Source organism: Schistocerca serialis, chromosome 4, assembly GCF_023864345.2.
Source record: "Schistocerca serialis cubense isolate TAMUIC-IGC-003099 chromosome 4, iqSchSeri2.2, whole genome shotgun sequence".
In the NCBI taxonomy this organism is placed as follows: Eukaryota; Metazoa; Arthropoda; class Insecta; order Orthoptera; family Acrididae; genus Schistocerca; species Schistocerca serialis.
This window is the reverse complement of record NC_064641.1, coordinates 705,475,585-705,502,406: the sequence shown is the minus strand read 5'-3', so window position 1 is coordinate 705,502,406 and position 26,822 is coordinate 705,475,585. Positions and strand designations below refer to the sequence as shown.

Genomic DNA, 26,822 nt, shown 5'->3' with positions numbered 1-26,822 from the left:
CACTTTCAACGGCTGTATTTCCGCATGGTAGAACATTGCGCACATCACACTCGTGAGCCATTTTATTTGACTTCAAAGTGTGTCTTCAGTGATTGAAGCAACAGCTGCTTCAATCCATTTTCTTAATTCAAGGAGGTCTGCTGGTAGCGGAGGCATGTACACACAATCCCTGATGAAGCCCCAAAGGAAAAAATCTCATGGCATTAGGTCAGGTGAACATGGAGGCCATGCAAAGCAAGCCCTGTCATTGGGCCCCTTGCAGCCTATCCAGTGCTTGGGTACATGGGTAAATAGACTTGATGTGTGCCGTGTGATAGATGGTGCTCACATTGAACATTTATAAGGTTCTTGGTAAAACTGTTTGAGTTGCTCTTTCATTTGACATTTCATTTATAACTGTAAGTTTAATGTAATAAATATTACAAAGCATAAAAACCTGATATTCATTTATAAACAGCCTGTATTATGGATTAGTGTACCCTTTCTTATCTTAGGGAATAGTACTGTGGGGTGGGACATGCCAAACTAATACGGAAAGGGTTTTTATACTGCAGAAGTAAGCCTTGAGGAACATAGCTGAAGTAAAACCGGGAACTTCTTGCAAACCCCTGTTCATTAGACACAATATTCTCACAATTTATGCTGTGTATATGGTGGAAACTATAACGCTAGTGAAAGGAGACACTAAGAATACAAGAAGAAACAAGGATATTCACAACTATGAAACAAGGCATAGAAAAGACTTTCATATGGTTAACAAAAGATTAACTTTAATAGCAAAAATTCCCTATGTCAAAGGAGCTGTTTTTCATAACTTGTTACCACATGAAGTTAAGATATTCACAGGGGATACTTTTAAAAAGTAAGTCAAGTAGTGGTTTTATCCCAAAAGGCCCTTGTAACTTGAATTTATTATGAATTATAATGTAATAAGAAATAATGTAATCTGAAAAAAATTAATTGTAAAAGCTTTATACTTAATTGAAAATGCACATGCATGTGAGCCCCATTGCATTAATGAAGGTGTGAGCATATGGAAGAAATTTGCAGATATGTGACTGGCTCAAAGACTTCTTAAATAATAGAACCCTGTATGTTGTTCTCAATGGCAAGTGTTCATCAGAGACAAGGGCATCGTCAGGAGTGCCCAGGGAAGTGTGAAAGGACTGCTGTTGTTCTCTGTATAGATAAATTATTTGGCAGACAGGGTGGGCAGCACTCTGCAGTTGTTTGCTGATGATGTCATGCTGTATGGTAAGGTGCCAAAGATGAGTGACTGTAGGAAGATACAAGATGACTTAGACAAAATTCCAGTTGGTGTGATGAATGGCAGCTAGCCCTAAATTTGGAGAAATGTAAGTTAATGCAGATGAGTAGGAAGAACAAACCTGTAATGTTCAGATACAGTATTACTGGTGTCCAGCTTTTGCAAAGCAGTATGAGGTGGATAGAGCATGTGAAAACTGTGGTAGGGAAGGCAAATGGTTGACTTCAGTTTATTGGGAGAATTCCAGGAAAGAGTGGTTCACCTGTAAAGGAGACAGCATATAGGACTCTGGCATGACCTATTCTTGAGTACTGCTTGAGTGTTTGGAATCTGTACAAGGTCAAATTGAAGGAAGACATAAAAGAAATTCAGAAGAGGGCTGCTAGATTTGTTACCAGTAGGTTGGGAAAAACTTAAGTATTACAGAGATGCTTCAGAAACTCAAACGGGAATCCCTGAAGAGAAGGTAGTGTTCTTTTTGGGAAATACTACAGTGAAAATTTACATAACCAGCACTTTAAGTTGACTGCCAAATGATTCTGCTCCCACCAACATACATCATGCATAAGATAAGAAGATACAAGAAAATAAGGCTCATACGAAGGTGTACGGACAGTCATTTTTCCCTTGCTCTATTTGTGAGTGGAACAGGAGGGGAAATGACAAGTAGTGGTACACTATATCCTACATCACACACCTTACAGTGGCTTGCTCAATATCTATGTAGATGTAGATTTAGATTCCCATACCTAAACCTTAGGTAAGAACACAAAGTCTGGATGGAAGATATTTTTGTATCTTGTATTGTTGTATACATCACACTTCATCTGAATCTGCTTCTTATTACAGATAATTTTAAAATTAGGGCTCAATTAATTATACATAATTGCTTCACCATTCATACAGTATAACACAGGTGTTAAAAGTTTTAAAATATAAAACTGAATGAAAAGTCCAACAGTCCACAATAGCTGTATTTATTGAAGTTGATTAGAGATGCTAATTAACATCACTAAATACAGCTACTACTGACTGATTTTTCATTCAGTTTAATATTTAAAAGTTTTAACACTTGTCTTATACTGTGTGAATGGTCAATAAATTATGTTGATTTTTATAACTAGCCCAAAGTAGCACTAACAAGCAAATGAACAGGGAAGTGAATCTAAGAATGTCATGATAATTGAAGAGACCTCTGTAATATGTATGGCTGTGAACTAGAGTATAAGTGAAGTATGCAAAATACTCTATCACCCTTGTTACCAAGTTAACACAACAGAAGCTACTTGTAAATGCAAAACATACCAAACTAAGCTTCCTGGTTAGTTTGCCAGTAGGTAGCCTTCATTTTGGCTTGTCACTCATTTGGATGCTAAGGACTTTTTTTTTTTTTTTTTAAATCATTGTTGAGTGATGAGGAAAACATTCTGAGTGTGAATAATTCCCTCATTAGAACCTGTGATATTCCTGAATTACTGTCTCCACCACAGTATTTCCCCTAATCTAACTAATACTGTTCCAAAACTCAGTTATGTCTGCACAAATCCAGAGCAAGTTGGAAACAAATCATATCATGTGTATAGCATCTAACTTATTCAAAGTGTATTTATATAAGCTGCAGTTAATAGTTTGATTCTGAATGCAAAGATGAATAAGTTTTGTGGTTGTCCAACAAATGAATATGCTACATATAGTTGTTTATTATGAAACAAGATTCTTTTAAATTCACTCTGCAACATTGGAATGTTTGTCCCTGTGCTTTACTGATAGTCATACTGTACACTAATCTTACTGGAGTCTTTTAAAGCTGAATGGAAAGTTAGTTGAAACAAGTGCAATTCATAGTTACGATGATTTTGTCAGAATGCAGATCAATGTGACACATGCTGTTTCCAAGTTGTAATCTGGAATATTTGAGAATATTCTGCAACATTCAAAAATGTGTCACTAGTGTCACCATTTGACAACACTCACACGAACTTGAAAATATTATAGTGCATCTCATTTATCTTATTTTATTTTATTTTATTTATTTTTTTAACTTTGAAAAATACATTGATGCCAAAGAGACAGGAAAGAATTCTGGTAACAACCATGGTGTGATGGTGACCACTTCAAACACAGTGAAACCTTGACAGCAAAACAGTTAGCAGCATACAGCCACTATAGAGCACAATAAGGGAACTACATGTAGCATCAGACACTAAACCACATATTTGCAACGGGCAGTTTTGGAGATATCATCAGTTTCATCCACTAACACATACTAATTCGCTGCTAGAACACAGGCATTAATGATGAAGAACAAAGTGAGCACATTATACAGTATGTATCAATGTCTAGCACAGATTGAAAAGAGGCAGAGTGTACTGAAATAACATTAACATGCAACACTAACTGATGTAGAAATCATAGGTTCAAGAAGATGAAAATTTAATATTTGTTTATGACTCTAATTATCACCCTTACCATAACCTTATCCTGACTGCTGAATGTAGATTTCATTCACTAAATTGAACACTGGACATTTCTTGTATTTGTTTTTTTTTTTTTGTCTGTATTACACTGCACTACAATTACATAATTTTAATGATTATTCTTACCTGACACTGACACACAGCCTGAAGGACCAAGAGTTAAGTTATGCCCAGTACAGACAGTGCACTTCTGTCCTTGAACACCAGATTTGCACATGCACCGGCCAGTCATCTGTTCACAATCTTCTCGAACAGCACCATATGGGGAGCATCCACAAGCTAATTGTTTGAAGAAAATACATCTAATCTTTAATGCGCTTCCATTTATGAATTATATGTATTCTATTCAAATATACGAACTTTCACAGGATATTCAAAAATCCTTGCCATCTGCAGTACTAGTGATATACATTTTACAATTATATTTTATACAAACAAGCTTATGTCTGTTAGCTATTTTTCACATGCGAATGACTTGGGGTAGTAAAGAAGAAGGTATATATTATAAATTCAGTTTTATATTCAGACTGTAGGTGTATAAACTGTATTACGAGATTTATTAAGGTGTAAAAGTTCTCCACTGTTGCATTAAGCTGTGACAGAAAATGGTAATTGGTGCAGTGAAGGAAAATAAACTAATTCATTTCAAGTGTAGAATAGTTTCCACATAAATCATTTTAATCTTCAGTTGTGATTACTCAGTTACTTCAATAAACTGTCAAAACAGCACATTGGTTTGACTAACCTGACAGTGTCTGGAAAACTTTTTATGGAGTATGAAAAGCTGAGAGCAATGGATCACTCTTTCTTACTTAATGCTCAGATGCAGCTGCCCCCAGTTTTGTCTTCATAAGGCTGAGACAAATACAAAATCTACAAATTTCCAGCTCCAGTCTTGGAATATTACTACCCAGTAAGATTACTTCACCCCTCACAGCATCTGCACTCGTGGTCTAGTGGCTAGTGTTGCTGCCTTTGGATCAAGAGGTCCCGGGTTCGATTCCCGGCCACGTTAGGGATTTTCTCTGCTCAGGGACTGGGTGTTTGTGTTGTACTCATCATTTCATCATCATCATTATCATTAGCAACAGTGTCTAGATTGGCCTTTATAAAAAATTGTACCGTGTAAAAATTGGGACTTCATCTGCACAGGCACTGATGACTGCTCAGTTGAGTGCTCCAAAACCAAACATCATCATCATCACCCCTCACAGGCAGTTCCCCTATTATCAACACTTCAGTGCTCCATTAATCCATTTTCCCCCTATTTTCCCAGAAGATCCCCAGCCTCAACTCAAAGACAACAAACTCGTACAGATCCACAATGTACCTACCCTGCAGAAATTTCAAACATATTTAAAGGGATCATTCTATACAGTACCTACAGATCTATTTTTTACTTACTTACACAGCAAATGGCAAAGTGTAAAGTGTTATACACAACCTTTGTCACAGTTTTGCCTCATTTGACTGCCTGATCAACAGAAGTGTTGAATGCACCCAAGCTTATAAAATATGACATTTACTTCATGTCAAATAAACTACATGTGGAAGTGCATTAGACTAATAAATGAAAAAAAAGCATCTGTGATTTTCTAACATATTAAAATTTCCAAACTATTTGGGGTGGCCATAAATTTTAATTGTCTACTCAAAAAATTAAACTGTGACCTTAAAAACTAAAGGTGGTGCTTGTCTTTCACTACATGCTGGACTTTCAATGCAACTCTCCTTTTCCTAACATGTATTACTTGGCAGAAACATTGATTAAAGAAATCTGGATTTTTGTTGTTCAGGAAACATTTAACATTTATCTTGTCAGCATTCTGGAAAAGGCTGCAAAGCAATGGTTTCTTCTTACAAGGAGAGAGAGAGAGAGAGAGAACGTCACAGGGTGCCATGACAGAAGAATAGAGGGTTGAGGAAAATCTGACAGCCGAAAGAAGCAGTATGTAAGACCTGTGCAGAATGAGCTGGCATGTTGTCATGGAACTAAAACACTTTGTCTTGATAGCCTCCTGTAACCTCAACAGGAGATTTTGGTAGTATGCTTTGGTGATGGTTCGATACTTATGAGCATTAGCGACATATTGAAGCAGTCCAAAAAATACTCAGCATCACATTACTGAATGGTGGTTGAGCCTTCACCTTTTTCTGTCAATGGTGAATCCACACATTTCCACTACTTGATTTGCTCCTATGTCTTGGAGTAATAGTGATAGGCATAGCACACATCCATCGTGATTAGGTAGGTAGACATCTGGATTGGCCTAAGATTGGTGCAATATTTACCCTGCTGTCTCAGTTTGGCAAACTGTTCAAATGGATGTGAGCAGCCATGGAACCCAGCTAGAAAACTGATCCATGATGATTTTCATTTTTACCACTAATGCACCAAGACCTGCTCTTCTTTTACACTTCCTGCTCTTCACAGAGAGATGGTCTGCCATGTAGTTCTTGATTATTCAGACTTGTTTGACCACACTGTATGTATCTGTGCCACCTACCCACTGTATTACACTCCTGGAAATTGAAATAAGAACACCGTGAATTCATTGTCCCAGGAAGGGGAAACTTTATTGACACATTCCTGGGGTCAGATACATCACATGATCACACTGACAGAATCACAGGCACATAGACACAGGCAACAGAGCATGCACAATGTCGGCACTAGTACAGTGTATATCCACCTTTCGCAGCAATGCACGCTGCTATTCTCCCATGGAGACGATCGTAGAGATGCTGGATGTAGTCCTGTGGAACGGCTTGCCATGCCATTTCCACCTGGCGCCTCAGTTGGACCAGCGTTCGTGCTGGACGTGCAGACCGCGTGAGACGACGCTTCATCCAGTCCCAAACATGCTCAATGGGGGACAGATCCGGAGATCTTGCTGGCCAGGGTAGTTGACTTACACCTTCTAGAGCACGTTGGGTGGCACGGGATACATGCGGACGTGCATTGTCCTGTTGGAACAGCAAGTTCCCTTGCCGGTCTAGGAATGGTAGAACGATGGGTTCGATGACGGTTTGGATGTACCGTGCACTATTCAGTGTCCCCTCGACGATCACCAGTGGTGTACGGCCAGTGTAGGAGATCGCTCCCCACACCATGATGCCGGGTGTTGGCCCTGTGTGCCTCGGTTGTATGCAGTCCTGATTGTGGCGCTCACCTGCACGGCGCCAAACACGCATACGACCATCATTGGCACCAAGGCAGAAGAAACTCTCATCGCTGAAGACGACACGTCTCCATTCGTCCCTCCATTCACGCCTGTCGCGACACCACTGGAGGCGGGCTGCACGATGTTGGGGCGTGAGCGGAAGACGGCCTAACGGTGTGCGGGACCGTAGCCCAGCTTCATGGAGACGGTTGCGAATGGTCCTCGCCGATGCCCCAGGAGCAACAGTGTCCCTAATTTGCTGGGAAGTGGCGGTGCGGTCCCCTACGGCACTGCGTAGGATCCTACGGTCTTGGCGTGCATCCGTGCGTCGCTGCGGTCCGGTCCCAGGTCAACGGGCACGTGCACCTTCTGCCGACCACTGGCGACAACATCGATGTACTGTGGAGACCTCACGCCCCATGTGTTGAGCAATTCGGCGGTACGTCCACCCGGCCTCCCGCATGCCCACTATACGCCCTCACTCAAAGTCCGTCAACTGCACATACGGTTCACGTCCACGCTGTCGCGGCATGCTACCAGTGTTAAAGACTGCGATGGAGCTCAGTATGCCATGGCAAACTGGCTGACACTGACGGCGGCGGTGCACAAATGCTGCGCAGCTAGCGCCATTCGACGGCCAACACCGCGGTTCCTGGTGTGTCCGCTGTGCCGTGCGTGTGATCATTGCTTGTACAGCCCTCTCGCAGTGTCTGGAGCAAGTATGGTGGGTCTGACACACCGGTGTCAATGTGTTCTTTTTTCCATTTCCAGGAGTGTATATGATGCTGCATTTTTTATTTCTGTTTCCACCAATTCAGCATGTGTTGTTGTTGTATTGTTTCCCTTCAAATGCACAATTCTCCAGTTAGTCAATACACTGTCAAAAAAACAAAAACTGTGACCCTCTGTGGGGAATACCCAGTACAAAGTGAGATCTGTTTGAGAGAAATTCTAGAAAGAGTGAATACATTCACATACATAGGCTATAAACTAACCTTTCTGGAAGAAACAGACCTAACTGAAAAAGCCACCAGGTATACAAAGGCAATGGGAGTCATTAATAATGTAATGAAACCCTCTCTCACCCAGAAGCAAACCAGAACATGCCTTTATAAGACTTTAGAAAGACCTATGTCTATAATATGGCATCAATGCCTAGAAAATAAAGGCAAAAGATGCAAAAAGACTAACAGTCTGTGAAATGGAATCCTTGACACAAACAGCTAATTACACCAAATGGGATCGCAAAAAGCATGAAGATGTGCTGAAGGAAATTATATTCAGAATGACCAAAGGAACTGCAGAAAATATCTGCAATGAATTAGCTCTTGGAGAGTCCCAAAATCCAAGCTACACTTCTACACCAATGGTGTATGATTGCTAGGTCAACCAACATTTATTTAAATAATATTTGTTACCAATATTAAAATTTACTTACCACAATGTGAAAACAGACATGGAAACTTTATCATGCAATAGAGGTATGAGCTGATATAGGTCACAATAATGTGTGGAAATTCCAGGACTGAATGTAACAATATAATGAAAAGGATGGTTGCTAGTCACCATAAAGCAGGGATGCTTAGTCCCTCAGCATCTCCGCTACTATATGGTGAGGAGCAACTATTCTTTTCATTATACTGTCACAATAATGTATATTGCAGGAGTGAAGCAATGTATTCTAACAATATTTGATCCCATGATGAACAGAAACTGATTGTTGTAGCAGTTTTCATATACCTGGTGCAGTGTACTACTACAACATGTCATGTATAGATAGAGGTGGTAACACATATTTGCAAAAGCTTCGGGATAGCCCTGAGTTGGTGGTAAGTAAGCTTCTCAAGGACCACGAGTGCCAGATTAACTTCATGGTAAGTACACATCGCAAGCCCTTTCCAGAAACTATTTTGATGGTAACCATACTTCCCAAGAGCCATTAACATGCCATTGTTTGGTGAGCTATGTACTTCTCACAGCCCTGAAGGCTATGTTCCACAACAAACAGAAACTATAGCTGTTACAGTGGACTGCCACTAGATGCCAGGAGTGTACAGAAGTGGTAACACATATTCCCTTAAATGCTGTAAAGAAATACATTTAGTTGGAAGTATATCCCCTACGGCCTGCAAAAGGGTTAAACAATCTGTTAGCAATACTAAAATTTTGAATATAACCTCCTTACTGAAGAGCTGTTACTTCACTCAATTGTTTACACTAATTTACAGAGCACGCAAGCTTGGGCAGTACAAAAATGTGACAGTTATACAAGATTTAGTGTGTTACTTCTAAAAACGCAAGACAACACCTACATTTACACGATGTCGTGCACACAGCTGTCTCCAAAAAGCATATAATGTATTTGGTCCATGATGAACAATATTATTGCATAGAACTATCAAAACAGGATAGTGTATAATTTTTAGAAACAAATGATATAGTGCTGCAAACAGTCTTTAATATAGAAATATTCCAAATTATACATGATTTAACTGTTCTTTAAATGGCTGCTGTACTTTTCTATGGAGGTGAGAGGCAGACTTCCAAGATTCCTTGGTGGTTTGTTGACAGAACAGCTTTATTCAAAAAGATGCAAAAAATTGTCTGTTGCAGACAACTTCATATATTCTGTAACGTACATTTATATAAAAAGCATGCCTTTACCAACTGTACTTTCTGGGGTCACAGGGAAGGGTAACTTGAGATTATGTTATCGTCTCATACCCAATTGCAAGATATTTCAGTGTACTTTGGCATAACATTCCCTGGAAGAAGAAAAGAACTGCACTTGCAGTAAGTATCCGATTAAACAACAAAACAAAATTCAAACACTGGTAACCCTGTGGTGTGCAGTGTGGTGTGCCTCAAGCCAGTCCGGGCAGTTCTGCCATTCCTGCTGCACAGTGTTTTATGGTATGGTGCATATTGAAACATGGGACAGTATACAGTCTCCCCCCCCCCCCCCCCCACCTTTTTTTTGTTGCAGCCAACATATCTTATCACATGGCAGATTTTTTTTCCAAGACAAAACAACAATGCCTGAAAAGTGATTTTATTGTAGTCACAAAGCGATTTCCTCTCCTGGTTTTATATAAATTGCATGTGGAGGGGGAGGAAGGAAAGGAAAGGAAAGGGACTGTGGATGACAGCTGCATTGGGCGTTTATGCAAAATCAGCAGTGATGAGTGGAAATGTGTGCCTAACCAGGATTTGAACCTGGGATCACCTACTTACTAGGCAGTTGCCTTAACCATTGCGCCACCTGGATGCAATGTTTGTCGTAACTGTGTGCACTATCTCAGCATGCCTCTTGGCCAATCCACATTGCCACTTCCAACAACAGCAAGGAAAACAAACTGAATGAGAAAGAAGAACTAAAATACAGCACTACCGACGATCCTAATTTAAACTAAAGGTAAGTAATGCTGTAAACATGACTCCCAATTATGAGATGGTGAGTAAGCACGATCTAAAAATTTACCACCATAATGTGCAGTCCCTGCATAATAAGATTGATGAAATTAATGTACTGTTAACAGGTGAACTTATATATTTCTCAGTGTTATGCATTTCTGAGCACTGTCTTAGCCCAGAATTAAACCAGAATATGAAAATAAACAAATTCACTTTGGCTTCTTACTACTGCAGGAAAAACAGTAAGCATGGTGGGGTGGCAATTTACACAAAGGAAAACATAAATTTTATTACCCTACCTGGCTTAACTAGAACATATGTCAAAAAAGGTTTATGAAACTGCAGCTATAAAAATTATTCAGTTCAACCTGGTTTTTGCTACAGTTTACTAATCACCATCTGGAAATTTTGAACTTTCTTAAACAAAATGGAGTCATTGCTACATAAAGTAAATAAAATGGATAGATTTCCTTACAAATAGTAACCCTTTTGAACCTTGCAACATCCTATAATTTAAAGGCTGAATAAAAGCTGCTATCTGAGTACCAGAAACTTGCCAAACACCTCTAGACCGATTTCTAGTCAAGAAGAGTTTACACAACACTTCACTAAAACTTTTCAATGCAGGTTTTAGTGACCCTCTTGCTCAAATATTAAGCATAAAAGTAAAAGGCAGTATTATTAACAACATTTCTTTAAGACGTTATAATCAGGATAATGTAAACTACTTCAACAGCTTATTACAGAAAGAAATCAGTCACACCTGTACAGAATGAATGTTATAAATGTAAAGTTCAACACTTTCAATGGTACATTAACCCATTTCTTTAAAATTGCATTCCTACTGAAAACTGTAAGCATACGGGGGAACTCCAGAACAAACAGTTGAAGCACAAGGGGAATAAGGGTTTCATGCCAGAAGAAAAGACTACTTCATGGAGTACGTAACCCAAAAAATTCCTCACCAGAAGTACACACATACTATAAAAAATACTTCAAAATATTTAACAAAGTAATAAAAGCAGCAAAAATAATGCATTATGATGAATATGTTTATGATTCAGTCAATAAATCGTAGGCTATGTGTTATAAAAAATGAAACTGGAGAATACAGACAATCTTGCAAAAATATAACACTATCTCAAAAAATAAAGAAGTGACATATCCCTTACAGGTAGCCAACACATTTAACAATTTTATTATAATCAAACTTACATAAGAACACTCAGGCAAATGGATATAAAATAAGTGCATGTAGAGGATCAATGTATATCAATTCTGTTTCACAAGATGAAGTAACTAAAGAAATGAAAGGACTGAAAAATTCCAACCCTGTGGCATTGATGGTGTACCTGCAACAATAATAGAAGAGAGCATCAAACCTAATTGAAATACTCACACTTTTATGTGACTGCTCACTTCAGGCACGCACTTTCCCTGATGTATTGAGAATATTAAAAGTTATTCCAGTATATAATAAGGTGAGAAAGATATGTAAATAACTACAGACCCATCACAATTTCCTCCTGCATCTCAAAAGTATTAGAAAACGTTATGTATGACAAACTTATGAAATTTATAAATAAAAACAACACCCTATGCAATGAACACCATCGATTCAGAAATAAGAGGTCAATGACAACTGCTAATTATGAGTGCATCAGTTCCATCATAAACCTGATGGGCAAGAAACAGGAATCAATAGGACTATTTATCAACCCGTCAAAAGCTTTTGACATGGTGGATCATAAAATTCTGCTATCAAAGCCTGAAAGATATGGTATTCAAGGTCTGACCAACAACTGGATCAGTTCTTTCCTGGCTAATCATAAGCAGACAGCATGTATCAAGCACACAAATATTGAGCTAAAAACTGTATTGGAACACTTATCTCACTATAAACAAAGTAAATGTGGTGTACCCCAAGGATCAGTAATGGGACCTCATTTGTTCCTTCTGTACATAAATGATATAAGCGTAAATGTTGACGCACATAAAACAACCATATTTGCAGTTTACACCACAATTCTACTAAAAGGAGACAGCAATTAACAGTTACAACAGATCAGTAAACATGGTCACAAAAAAGACAGCAATGAACAGTTACAGTAGTCAGTAAACATGGTCACGAAAAAACTTAGCAGCTGGGTACAGAATAATCAGCTTGTAATAAACAGTAAAAAAACCATTGCACTAAAATTCCACAATGCTCCAAACAAAACATGTTTATCCCATTGGTCACTATCAAAGACGAACTAGTTGGTAACAGTACTGAAACCAAATTCTTAGGACAATGGCTGCAGAGCAACATAAAATGGAATAAACGTATTGAATATCTCAATGCAGAACCGAGAAAAACATGTTACTTTCTTCGCTCACTAAAATCATGCTGTAGTGAGAAAACAGTAATGAATGCATATCACGCCTATTTTCATTCTTGTTTAGATACGGGGTCACTTTCTGGGGCAACTCTAGAACAGCTAATAGCATTTTTAAACTACAAAAAAAGGGCCATTAGTATCATGTTTGGGTACAAGCCTAGAGACTCTTGTAAACCTCTGTTTAAGAAATCGAACAATGGAAAATCCAGGATGGAATGTAACAATTCCAGCACTACACAGTCGTCATTTCACCATCTCACCCAGTCTTTTCATTTCTTTTTATTTATCTTACTTACCCCCTCCCCCCTCCGCACCTTCTCTCCTGCCCTCTGTCTAAACTGCAACACTTCACTGTCCGCCACTCCCACCATATTATCCCTCCCCCTCCCTGCGCCAGCCTCCTCCTTACCCCCACCCAGTCTCCACTCCCATCACGCACTGGTGCTGCTGCTCACAGTGTAGTTTCAGCTCTCTGAGACTGCGGACACATGTGCAAGTTGCGTTTGCGTGAGTGTGTGTGTGTGTGTGCGCGTGTGTGTACGTGTGTCTACTGCTGACGATGGCCTTAATGGCTGAAAGCTATAATTGTGTGAATCTTTTTGTTGTGCCTATCGCGACTCACCATCTCCGCTATATTCTTTAAGAAATCTGGTATACCTCCGTTACCATGTGTATACATTATGGAAACCATTTTATTCTTTAAAATAAATGTAATAGGAAAGGACTGCAGACTGCAAAAATACTGTGATATACATGATCACTTTACCAGACAAAACAGAAACTTACATATAACACAAATCAGCACAGCTCTGTGCCAAAAAGGTACTTTTCACATGGGAGTAAGCTTTATAACAAACTTCCTAAAAACATAAAAGCTATTGCTGAGGTCAATACCTTTGGAAAATCTCTAAGATCATATTTATAGCATGACTGCTTTTACTCCTTTGAAGAATATTTAAAGTTATGAAGTTTGTTATATAAATACTTATGTACAAACTGCATTATTGTAACCTAAAATAATTATGCCTAGAAACGACTTTCAGCTGTATACTTATAACCTGAGCTATCCAATGTATTATGCATAAGCTGCTTTGTAGACAACTGGACCAATAAATTCAATACAATACAATACTTAGAGCCATCTATCTGTTCCCGTCTATGTCCTCCACACTCACTGCTATATGATTCCAGCAGGTGATCGGTTGTAGTTGAGCATCAGCACTACTGAATGTGGTGGAATCATTGCCCCTCAAGGCATCAGTAGAGTGGGTGACCAACTTCCTGTGGGACTCTCAAAGTAGTGAGGATCGTGGACATGGACAGGGACTTCAGGTAGTTGACAGTAAATGGGAATGTGGGTAGGTCGAGAGATATGCCAAGACAGTCTGCACAACTGCAATAAATACTGTGTGCAGTTGGCACAGTGCCTAATGCAGCTGAGTCCCGATGCAGCTGACATCAATAGTCCCTTCCCTTTCCTTTCTTCCCTCCACTTTCAATTTACATAATATGTATCACAGCTACAAATTCTGTGTGGTGTCTGTTCTTTTGGATGTGTCTGAAAGAACAGGCACCATGCATTCATGTAACCTTCTAATTTTGTTCTTTCTTTGTCATGCTTTTCTATAATTTCTCAAATAAGAGTGAAATGATATTCTGAGATTAATAGGTTTTCTTACTTACAGAATTTGTAAGTAACATGTGAATTTAGTACCAGTACACTTGTTTATCATGTGAAGACTAATTTTTAAATAATTTTATGTTGATTCAAGTGCATTCTGCATCAAGTCACACTGTCTTGTCTATCGCTCCCACTGATTGATTGCAGTTCAATAAGTATTTTGGTGACACCAAATTGTTAAAAGTTTCTATTTTATTACTCTTCAGCTAGTTTCAACCTAACCATTCATCTTCTAGCAGAACTTTAATGTTGGCACAAGCATAAACCAATGTAACTTAATATTCCAGGCATTTCTTATTAAAAGTATGATGTTACTGCAGTTTGCTAATTTGAATTTAAGCCTTTGGTATGCCAGTGCTGAACTTCTAATTTGGTCAGACAAAACTCGTATTATCTTCTTACAAGAATATGTCTTTTACCAAAGCTGTGCCACATAATTTTAAGATGATTTTGGATTCAGTTTCTCAAGATTGCTTTGATAGTCCATTTTTCTTGCTGATACCATTTCAACAGTAAGACATGTGGACAATATACACACGTCTCTTCTCCTGCACCTATTCAGTGCCACTAGGATACTCATCAATCTAATTTCCGGATATACTCTCTTCCACTTGTGTTCAAGTCCTGGGACCTGAGAGTTATGAGTATTTCTCCATCTTCAATATTGTGAAAGAAATCTCCTTTACTTCCAAGTTTTTTGCTTTCCATATTTTGAGAGTCAGTGTGGATCAAAGCATGGAAAAATATCCAATCAACATGGGCTCTTAATGCATACCTTAAGAGCTACGAGCACTTCTTCATATTCACTACTGTGAAATACATTTCTTCTACTGAACATGTGCTCATAGCACTTAAGGTATGCTTTTTAGAGCCAATGTTTACCAGGCAATTTTTTCCTGTTTTGGTCCACACTAACCCCTCCCAAAATATGTAAAGCCAAGAGCTTGCAGTAGAAGAGATTTGTTTCACAATATCGAAGATAAAGAAGTGCTCATAGCTCTTAATGTATGCATTTTAGACCCCATGTTTACTACACTTTTTTGCTTAGAATGATTGTTCCTGTCATAACCCTGAATACTGATCATTCCTCCTGAGACTCCATGTATTTGTATTTTTTTATAGCTATGTTGCCTTATTGCCTAGCTATGTTGTCTTATTGCTCTTCTGTTCTATCAGCCTCTTAGTATAATGCCTCATCTTTGAGCAATTGACTGCTTTCTGTTTTGTAATGCATTATTGTTATAATGCATTATTATCCTATAATCGTAATCTTGGCTATGAAATCACACATTTCAGATTCAGATTTTGTGTCAATGTATATTATTATGCTCCTATAGGTCTGCGTTCACTGTGTCGAGTTCTCTTTCATAATTGCAATAGTTTGTACATACTGTCCTTCCTTCACTTCAAAACATAATTCCATATTTAGTGAATATAACATTTGCTGTAAGAGTAAACACCACTACAATAAAGGAAAATGAACAACTGGAAGTGAAAAGAACAAGCAAAAAGGTAAACAAACTTTATAACATTAAGTGAATGAAATATGGTAAACCATTTGCAAAATCAAATAATATCTTACGTAAACATCCATCATGACCTTCAGATATCTTTGGCAGCCCCCAGTAGCCCGGTTCACAACGGTCACATTTCACACCACCAACTCCAGGTTTGCATTTGCATTGCAGAGTATCTGGATCACATGCATCAGAGATAGAACCTACAAAAAAGAGAAAAGCACAAACATTTACAATATACTCAAGAAGAAGAAAATTTAAAAGATGTTGATGAAGATGATGTGATGATATTTTGAAGGTGTGCAATGGCTTCAGATGACGTGATGATATTTTGAAGGTGTGCAATGGCTTCAGTTATCACCACTTTAAAATATTATTAGATGAGTGTTATTTACCTGTTACAAGTATCATTTTTAAATTAGTAAAAAATAGTTCTTACTTACATTAAAATCATAAGAAGCATCTATATTTTAAACATGTAAGGAAAAAGAACAAAATAATTTGTTAAGACAGTACATGTAATAGCTGACCATTACACTAAAAATGGATGAGCTGGCTCCATGCAACGTACTAATGTCTGAAACACAAACATATTGCATAGTACACTCCTTCCATCACCAGCTACAATACACAGCAGAACCTCACTTGTATTAACAATACAATTCCAGATCATCAAATGCACTGTTTTGAAATGAGGCATACATGTGTCACAAGGACCATGAACAAGTGAGGCTTTCGATGTGAGAATAAAAGCACATTCATCAGAAACTGAACTATACACAAAGACGTGTAAAGCCATTTCACCCAGTCTAAGTGACCAAGAGGAGGAAAAGCAAAAGTAGAATGCAAATCTTTTCACGGTGTCCAGCAACTGAGTTTTCCACTGACCTATGACCAAGTCCAACAATGAGTTTATGAATTATGTGACCCAGCAGGCACTTTTGCTATTAAATCAGCTTGCTTGTTTCCTTGGATTCTGATGTACCTGTTGTGACTCGCCTATCATTCAAATTGCCGCCGCGCAATTACGTGCGTCCTCTACATGCGGCGCTGTCTGCCAGCCATGCAGCAGCCGTGCCACCTAAGCGGCTAGCCAGCCAGCGGCCACTAGACTTGGACTCAGTGCTCATTCGACTGTTGCCGTGTTCACATGTCTTGCTTGTCAACTTGCTCTGTGACTTATATGTGTTGTGTCGTTTTGAAATATATGTGTTCAACTTGACGTTGTAACAACTGGCAATGAGGCAGTGGAAGTTTCCTTTTCATCGTTGACCCACAGGTTTCCATGGCTACTGTCGAGCAACTATTGCAAGGTCTCATTGAACAGCAAACGCTTCTAACATCGGTGATTTGCGATTTCGTCGCGGCGTCAAATGCGGGGCGTTTCTCCTCGTTGGCTATACCTCCCTTTCCTCCTTACGACGAGACGGCGGAAGACTGGTCTGACTATGAAAACCGTCTTCGATAGCACTTCTTGGCATTTCATGTCACGGATGAACAAACATGTAAGTCTCTGTTCCTTTCCTGGATTTCACCTCAAATGTATCGGTTGTTGTCGCAATTGCCTCCTTTGAAAGATCCTGCATCTTTGTCTTTTGCTGAAACGTGCTCACTTCTGTCTGTCTATTTTCACAAGCAAATGCATGTGGTAGCCTCTCGTGTTGCCTTTTATCATGGTCAAAAACAACCGCATCAATCCTATCGCACTTGGGCTGCTGAACTTCACGGCCTCAGTCGAAAGTGTCAGTTTGTTACGGACATTCACAAAGAATCCTATGCCGATTCCATGGTATGGCATGCTATTATCCGGTCGGCGCCCAACAAAGAAGTTAGGCAATGTGCCCTTCAGTTGGCAAATCCGACTCTAGATGAAGTCCTCTCCATTGCGCAGTCTTTTGAAATTTCTCGCGCCGCTGGGGCGCAAATAGAGGCGTGGGGTGATGTTGGGGAAATACAACCTCTGTGCGCTGTTGACGACGCGTGTGGCGCGTCCCCGCCGGCCGATGTGGCCGCAGTGCGCTCCCACGCACAGCCTCGGCCTAACCGTAAACAACCTGCTAAGAAACTGCAGCGAAACCCCCGGCAACTTCCTTCATGTCCGCGGTGTTTTACGAAACATTGACGTGAGGATTGTCCCTAACGTTGGGCTGGTGTCACAATTGCAAAAAAGAAAGGTCATGTGTCTTCTGTTTGCAAATCCGACCGCATACATGATGTTCACGAACATGACACTGATTCTGATTCTGTGTTGTCTGTCAATTGCACTTCTTCCCTTTCAGGTAAGTTACTCCTCACTGTCCAAATCCTTGGTCGGGATGTGCGCATGCAGGTGGATACTGGTTCTGCTGCCACAATAATTAATTCTCAGATGTATCTTCAGTTGGGTTCTCCACTCTTGTCACCTGTCACTCGGCAATTATGGACGTACAATAAACAGAAGATTTCTCTCTTGGGACAATTTAATGCTGTGGTATCTTACAAATCCGTCGTTCACACTGTTCCCATATTTGTGGTTGATCAGAGTAATGAAGAGAATCTTTTTGGTTTCGATGCCTTTTGCGTTTTTGGGTTCTCCATAGATGACTCTGTCAATATCGTCTCTGATGATATTCCTTATGCTCAATTGGATTCCTTGTCGACGACATTTTCGTCCCTTTTTTCTCCTGGATTAGGCCGTGCAAACGACTTTGAAGCTCATATCAAGCTCAAAACCACTGCTCGGCCTAAGTTTTTTCGGGCTTGGCCCATTCCTGTGGCCCTTCATGATTGGGTAAAACGGGAGCAGGATCGTCTCACTACTTCAGGGGTCTTGCTTCCTGTCACTTCCAGTGAGTGGTCCTCTCCTGTCATTGTCGTTGCTAAGCCAAATGGTGATATTCGTCTCAGTGGCAATTTCAAAGCCACTGTAAATGCCTCATCGACACTTACCCTATGCCCCAACCTGAAGAACTGTTCACTAAACTTGCTGAAGGCCAGTATTTTTCTAAAATTGACCTGTCGGAAGCTTATCATCAACTTCCTCTTGACGCTGCTTCCTTGCAGTTTCTGGTCCTTAACACGCCTTTTGGCCTCTATCAATACCAACACTTGCCATTCAGGGGTTGCTAGCGCCCCTGCTCTCTTTCAGCGATTCTTGGAACAGTTATTGCTCCCTGTCCCTGGGTGTATCAATTACATGGACGACATTGTTGTCACTTGCTCCACCACTGAAAAACATCTTCAAAATTTCCACACACTTTTTCATGTCTTAAGACTGCTGGTCTTAAGTGTAATCTTCAGAAATCACAATCTTTTCAGGCATCTATCACGTACTTGGGGTTTCAACTCTCTTGGGATGGTATTCGTCCGCTTCAGCAAACTGTCACTGCGATCGATGCCCTTCCTCGCCCTACATCTGTTAGTGAACTGCAGGCCTTCCTGGGGAAAATAGCATACTATCACAAGTTCTTACAATCTGCTGCTTTGGTGGCTCAGCCGTTGCATTGCCTGTTGCATAAAAACGTACCTTTTCAGTGGTCCGCATCATGTAATGCGGCTTTCCAGAAATTGAAGACTATGCTGAAACAGGCCCCGTGCCTGGCTACTTATCGACCTGGCCAACATCTTGTTCTTGCCACAGACGCCTCTCAATACGGGTTCGGTGCAGTCCTCGCGCACCATTTTTCAGACGGCTCTGAACAACCCATTGCTTATGCCTCCAAAACGCTCATGGATGCACAACAAAAGTATTCTTAAATTGAAAAAGGAGCTTTGGCTATTATTTATGCTCTTCATAAGTTTGGTGTTTTTCTCTATGGATCTAAATTTCACCTTGTTACGGATAACAAACCGCTTGTTTCCTTGTTTCATCCATCATCGTCACTTCCCGAAAAGGCTGCACACTGCCTCCAGCGTTGGGCTCTTTACTTGTCTCCTTTCAATTATGAGATTCATTTCCGGCCGACGGCTCAACATGCAAATGCTGATGCACTGTCTCGCCTTCCCGTGGGTCCTGATCTGGCATTTGATAAGGACAAACTTCTGTGTTTCCATCTGGATGTTGCCGAGCAGCGGGTTGTGGATGGATTCCCCATCACAGGGGACCGGCTGGTGGTGGCTACAGGTTCTGATCCTACCCTCTCCCAGGTTTTACACTGTATTCAGAAGGGTTGGCCAGATTGTCCATCTACTAAGACGTCTGACCCGTTGCGGTACTACTACGCTTTGCGCTACCGCCTCACGGCTAGGGATGGTGTTATCCTCCTTTCCACCGACAATGCTTTGCCGCATGTTGTGGTACCTGCATCTTTGCGTGCTTCAGTCTTGCGCCTCCTTCACCAAGGGCACTGGGGTGTGTCTCGCACAAAATTTCTGGCATGCCGTCATGTGTACTGGCCTGGCATTGACTCTGAAATTGCACACATGGTCGGTGCCTGTGGCCCTTATGCGTCACAGGCCACCAACGCGAAGTCATCTTTGTCAACGTGGCCTTCGCCTGAGATGCCCTGGGAGCGCACTCATGCGGACTTTGCGGGACCTTTTTTAGGTACTTATTGGCTCCTCATAATTGACGCCTACTCTAATTTTCCTTTCATTGTCCGTTGCACGTCGCCTATCACCACGGCAACCACAAGTGCTCTCGCCCGCATTTTTTGTTTGGAAGGCCTTCCCTCTACTCTTGTTACTGATAATGGTCCGCAATTTGCCTCTCCCGATTTTGCGGATTTTTGTGCTCGTCACGGCGTTATGCATGTCACAGCCCCTCCGTTCCGTCCATAATCAAACGGTGAGGCTGAACGTCTGGTCCGCACATTTAAGGCTCAGCTGCAGAAACTCCTGACTTCTTCTGCTGCTGATGATGCGCTTCTGCAGTTTCTGGCGTCTTACCGTTTCAACCCCATGGGCGATCACAGCCCGGCTGAGCTCTTACATGGCCGACAGCCCCGCACGCTCCTTCATCTTCTGCGGCCTCCCACCTCACGGCCGCGGGTGCCTTCGCATGGCTGGTTTACTGCCGACGACCTAGTCTGCGTACGGAGATATGGCAGGCGGCCAAAATGGAGTCCGGGCTGCATCTTACGACACCGTGGCCGACGCCTGTATGAAATCCAGACGGACACGGGTGTTGCAGTGCGTCATTCGGACCAGCTTCGGCCTCGTGTGCCGGCAACGCCTGTTCTGAATGCTGCTACACCACCTTCAGCTCTACCTGACGCTCAGGATCTTGGCATATCTCATTACTCACAACGCAGCCCTCTCACCGTCATCTCAGTGCCAGTACAAGAACGGATGCCACCAGGAGACGTGCCCATGCAGGAACCGGATGACCATCATCTGTCGGAGCAACTCTACTCACCTCTTTCTCCTACGGACGCTGACACATCACCCACGTCTCCTGTTATATGAACTGGAGTTGCCGCAACAGGCAGATTGGTGCACGGGGCCCTAGCAGATTCGACCCCTACGGCTCCTGTCATCTCGACCCGTTATCATCGGGGACACTTCCGTCCGTACGGGAAGCCTCCTTCTCGAGACTTTACGCCCAGTCAAACAACGCCTACGGACATTAGCAATCTACAGGCCACCTCCATCAAGACCAGTGAAAAAATTTCAAAGGGGGGAAAAGTGTTGTGATGCGCCTCTACATGCGGCACTGTCTGCCAGCCATGCAGCAGCCGTGCCACCTAAGCGGCCAGCCAGCCAGCGGCTGCTAGACTTGGACTCAGTGCTCATTCGACTGTTGCCATGTTCACATGTCTTGCTTGTCAACTTGCTCTGTGACTTATATGTGTTGTGTCATTTTGAAATATATGTGTTCAACTTGACGTTATAACAGTACCTTTGTGCCTGTCAGAATAACATCTACTTTCCCAGTTCTGTACACAGACAAAGGATTCTTGTATATTCTAGATCATTTTGTCCATTATGTGAATCAGTCAAGGGGCATGGAGGACAGAAAACGAATCACAACAAATGAGAAACTTCTCCCTTAGTCACGTCATCTTTCTCAGTGTCTACATTCCTTCACACTAAATGCTGTAAATTCATTTTTAATGATTATCCATAAGAAATATTGATAAAGTCTCTCTTCCATGAGTAGACATGAAGTTAAAATATCAAGGCTAATTCTGGTAAAGTTGATTGACAGCAGACCAGATACTGAATATGAAAGTGTTAGATATTATATGCTAAAGTGTTAGATATTATATGCTGATAGTAAGGTAATATTATCCAGTTTTGTAGATTCACTGTGATATGCTAGTTGACTTATTAGCAGAAATAGAAGCTGATGAAAACCTAATGGGAAATATAAGAGAACGGCAAAGTTGACTGACAGCAAGTCCAAAATAAATTCCATGAATGTTTATTTAACCCCTTTGAAATCAAAACATGTCGTTAACAGGAATCTGGACTGTTGCCACTTTTGTTTAACTGTGTGTTAAATAATAATACAAACAATAATAACAATAATGGTAGAAGGAATAAAAGTTTCAGAACATTTGAAAAATTAAAGATCATTTAAAGATGAGACTAAGAGGAATAACATAGAAATATAATTTTTAGGTTTTGTAGATGATACAGTCCTAATAACAGAATATTCTGAACCAGCAAGAAGAAAAAATAATGTAATGAAAGTGTAGATCATGGTTCCAAACAAAGTCAGCACCACAAAATATAACAATGCATCAGAGCATACTGCAACAATGAATGGGAGGTGCTGGCAAAGCCACACCCTCTCTCCCAGCTCCACAGCACTATCACAGGGATGCTGATATATAGTCAAGCAGAGGAAGGCTGCCCCAGTTTGTGACATCCAATCAAACAGAAAACATTGTCTACTTAGGACACATGTATTACTCATGTCTTAGAAATGAACTATATTTCAGAACTTTGTGATCCTTATACTTGAAGAGAAGAGTTAGTAAAAGTGTGCATCAAGTGATGCTTTAATATTTTAAGGCAGCTGTAAATAATCAGCACATTCCTGTGGCAATGGATTGTATAAAGTTAAGTAAATATTTTTATCATTCTTGTAATAAAGTGCACTAATATTTCATAGGTTGTAGTTTTACTCCACCATATTCCATAGCAACCCACAGTTATATTTGACGATTGTAGTTCCATCAGGACATAACAGAAAGAATGTATTGAAAGAAGTGGCAGAGCAGATATCGCTTGGAAAAAAAAAGAAACATTGTATAATACCAAATGTCAAGGACAATACATCCCAATTAAACACCAGATAATGACAATAATATGCATAAAAATTTTTACATCCCTTGGCAAATAGATTACAATCAATAAAGAAGCATTGAAAGCAAGTGCCAGAAAAATGGAAACATGAAACATTTACAAAAAAAAAAAATTGTTTTTTTATACATGCCAAAACTCATCATTAAAATTCTTCCAAAAACCATCATGTTTATATGAGAAACATTCCTAGTGGAATTAGAATAAAAATAAGAAAAGATCATACAAAATTTACTGTGTCCAAACTATAAAAACTTGTTCCACTTTTAAAAAATTAGAGACACAGTACACAAACAATAAGTCTTCTTTTATGATCATATAAAAAGAATGAATGACCCCAAATGGATGAAATGCCTCTTCAACATCTCTGACTTAAAACACAAAAACATACATGGCTGTCTAAAGACATAGATGAAAGGAGCATAAAAAAATCTGTTAGCTTAGTGTGTTTCTTCAGTGGTCAAGCAATGAAATAAAGAAAAATAATACTGATGCACATCATGTTTCATGTATATTTTAATAGATACAATTTGAACCATCGTTACAACTATTGTGTCAATTTATACATGGTTCATGAAATAATACTCTATACATGTTACCTCTGATACAGAATCTGGTGTAGCTGGAGAGACTATTTAATGGTAAATAAATATTTCAAAACATAGAATAGCCGCTAGTCTCTGCCTGTTCCAAGTTCCAGTTCCAAGGTTAATATGTATGATATTTAATGATAGAATGCTAAAAACTAATGCCTCCAAATTCTTTATGCGAAAACTCTAAGCTTTTTAAGGAAAACAAATATTATTAACATTCTAAATCCTTATTATTTATGTCTACCAATTTGCAGCCCTCTGCCACAAGAGGGCTCCAAATTATAGCAAGGAACATGGCAGTGTGTAACATGACTATATTAGTGTGGAAGAAATTGCATGCTGTGCAATCAAGTTTCAAATTCGAAGACTTCGTCCACACATGGAGCACCCTCTCCTTCAGCATGATAATGTCAGACCACACACAGGCACTGCAACACCTGCAACAATCCAATGCCTTTGGTTCACTATCATTACTCCTCCTCCATACAGTCTTGATTTTGCCCCATCCAATCTTCATATGTTTCCAAAACTTAGAGAACACCTTGAAGGACTTCACTCTAATAGTGTTGAAGCGGTGCTCCCAGAGATGAGGTTGTGAGTCCATCAACAAAGTCTTCAAACACTGCACAGTGATGATATCAACAAACTGGTCTCTCAGTGGAAACAATGTGTTAATCTCTAGAGTGACTACCTTGAGAAATAAGTAATAATATCAGGAAAAGGATAGTTGCTACTCACCATATAGTGGAGATGCTGAGCCATAGATAACCACAATGAGCTTTTGGCCACAAGGCCTTTGTCAGAAATAGAAACACACACACACACACACACACACACACACACAGATTGGGCAGTCATGTGTTTGTGAGTTGTGTGTGTTTGTGTGTGTGTGTGTGTGTGTGTGTGTGTGTGTGTGTGGGTGGGTGGGTGGGTGGGCGGGTGGGTGGGTGTGTGGGTGTGGGTGTACATTCTGTCCCCAACGAACGCCTTGTTTGCCAAAAGCACATATTCTGACAGTCTTTTTGTTGTGCCTATCTGCAACTCAGCATCTACACAATATGGTGAATAGCAACTATCCTTTTTATAACATTGTTACATTCCATCCCAGATTTTCCATTGAGAAATAAATATGTGTAAATGAGGAACAATGATGTAGAATGCCAGTAACATTTGTTTTATTTTTTTTTTAATTAATAGTTTTCACATAAAAGATTTGAAGGCATTAATTCTCAGCAAAACTTCATAAAATAATGTTGGGAAAGAAAGGACAGAATGTAAGTGCTTCTTCTCCATGAAGGAGCTGTGCAATGCCACCTGAGATAGTCTATTAAAGGCACCTCTGCAGTTTCCTGAAAATCCTTCTAATGGTCACCTAAACAACAGCAGACTTCCTGAAATTGTGTTGATGTTTAGGAGCTCACAATGAAATATCTTCCAGTTCTATTTACCAGTAAATCATTTATATTTTGTTGTTGTCAACTACAAGGCTGTGATGATCTGTGCAGTTCACCTGCATTTAGCTTTTACAGTACTGCACTCATGTTTCTGATACACACGTGCCAGTTTATACTCTGTCAGGATCAGGCTGCTTTCACTATTGGCCTGAAAAGTCTTTAACTGAAGTCATCAACTACTGTCCCCAGAGCAGCATCTACAAAGATGGCAGAGAATTACGAGAGACTGGTGCTGGAGAACAATTCTGTGACAGTGCTGAAATTGCTAGTTTGTACTGTGCATTACATTCATAATAGACAGAGCTTCTGATAACAATAGGTATACTCGAGAGATCAGTTTATGAGGAAGGTGCTAACAGAACATAATGCAACATAACATTCATTAAACTCTCAATCTAGGAAAACTGAATGGGAAGGTGTGATGAGGTTGTAGAGCACTTCCTGATTTATGGCATCATGGAGTCACAGACAGGGGAAACGTCATTCTCCTATTATCCATGTGCATGACCAAGCAATTACAAGTTAACCAATCATGAGACATAGAGTGGTATTGCTGGCAAGCAGTGTAGGGTCACTATACCCTGTGAGTAAAATTATCAGGATCTAATGTGCTGGAAATAAATATGTTATAATCAGACACTTCCTAAGCAACTTCACACTTAGGAGCATAGTGAAACATTCTATTTACACCAGGAAAGTGTCATTTGATAGTTGCTTTATTGCTTCTGAACATAGAAATCCCATTTCCCTGCTTAACAATTACAAACACATTCAGGAGAGAAGAACTGTTCTGTTACTATCAGCAAAGGAATTTTTTATTACCAGTTTCCCACAGGACTAGCTGTTCAAGCTCTCTTTGTTGCTTGGACGTTAAAATTTCCTGGCAATCTGACCACAACTGTAATCCAGTTGGTTAAGCCATGATCTGTGCTTCCTAAAATGCACAGTATTTCTGTGTAATGCCATGCAGATTTCACTTCTTCACTGCTTATGTTGTCCTTTCATGTGGAGAGCAACTCTTCCTCTTTCCCCATACTCTATCAGTTACTTTTAGTTTCTAAACCACTACATGAAATAATATTTTATTTTCTTTATAAATTAGCTAATGAGACAATTTTTGTGAAAACAGTGAATATTAAAAAATTTCTTAAATAAAAGTTTATTGTGCTATAAAATAACACACAGTGCCTCTTTGATCCAGTTTAAGTAACTACACTGAAGCACCAAAGAAACCGGTTTAGGCATGTGTATTCAAATACATAGATATGTACATAGGAAGAATACGGCACTGCAGTTGGCAATGCCTATATTAAACAACAAGTGTCTGGTGCAGTTGTTAGATTGATTACTGCTGCTACAATGGCATGTTATCAAGATTTAAGTGAGCTTGAATGTGGTGTTATAGTCGGCACATGAGTTATGGGACACAGCATCTCTGAGGTAGCGATGGAGTGGGGATTTTCCCGTATGACTATTTCACGAGTGTACCGTGAATATCTGGAATCCGGTAAAATATCAAATCTCTGACATTGTTGCAGCCGGAAAAAGATCCTGCAAGAACAGGAACAACAATGACTGAAGAGAATTGTTCAACATGACAGAAGTCCAGCCCTTCTGCAAATTGCTATAGATTTCAAAGGTGGG

At 40.0% G+C, this 26,822-nt stretch overlaps 1 protein-coding gene across 1 annotated transcript in view; it reads right to left on the bottom strand.

The window, feature by feature from the left end:
* LOC126474707 (agrin-like) overlaps nt 1-26,822 on the bottom strand; it is a 273,963-nt gene that overhangs the window by 130,713 nt on the left and 116,428 nt on the right. The window contains exons 11-12 of the mRNA XM_050102185.1: nt 15,967-16,104; nt 3,871-4,023 (exon numbers count right to left, since the gene is read on the bottom strand). Coding sequence (XP_049958142.1) covers nt 3,871-4,023; nt 15,967-16,104 — 291 coding nt within the window. The remainder of the gene's footprint in view (nt 1-3,870; nt 4,024-15,966; nt 16,105-26,822) is intronic.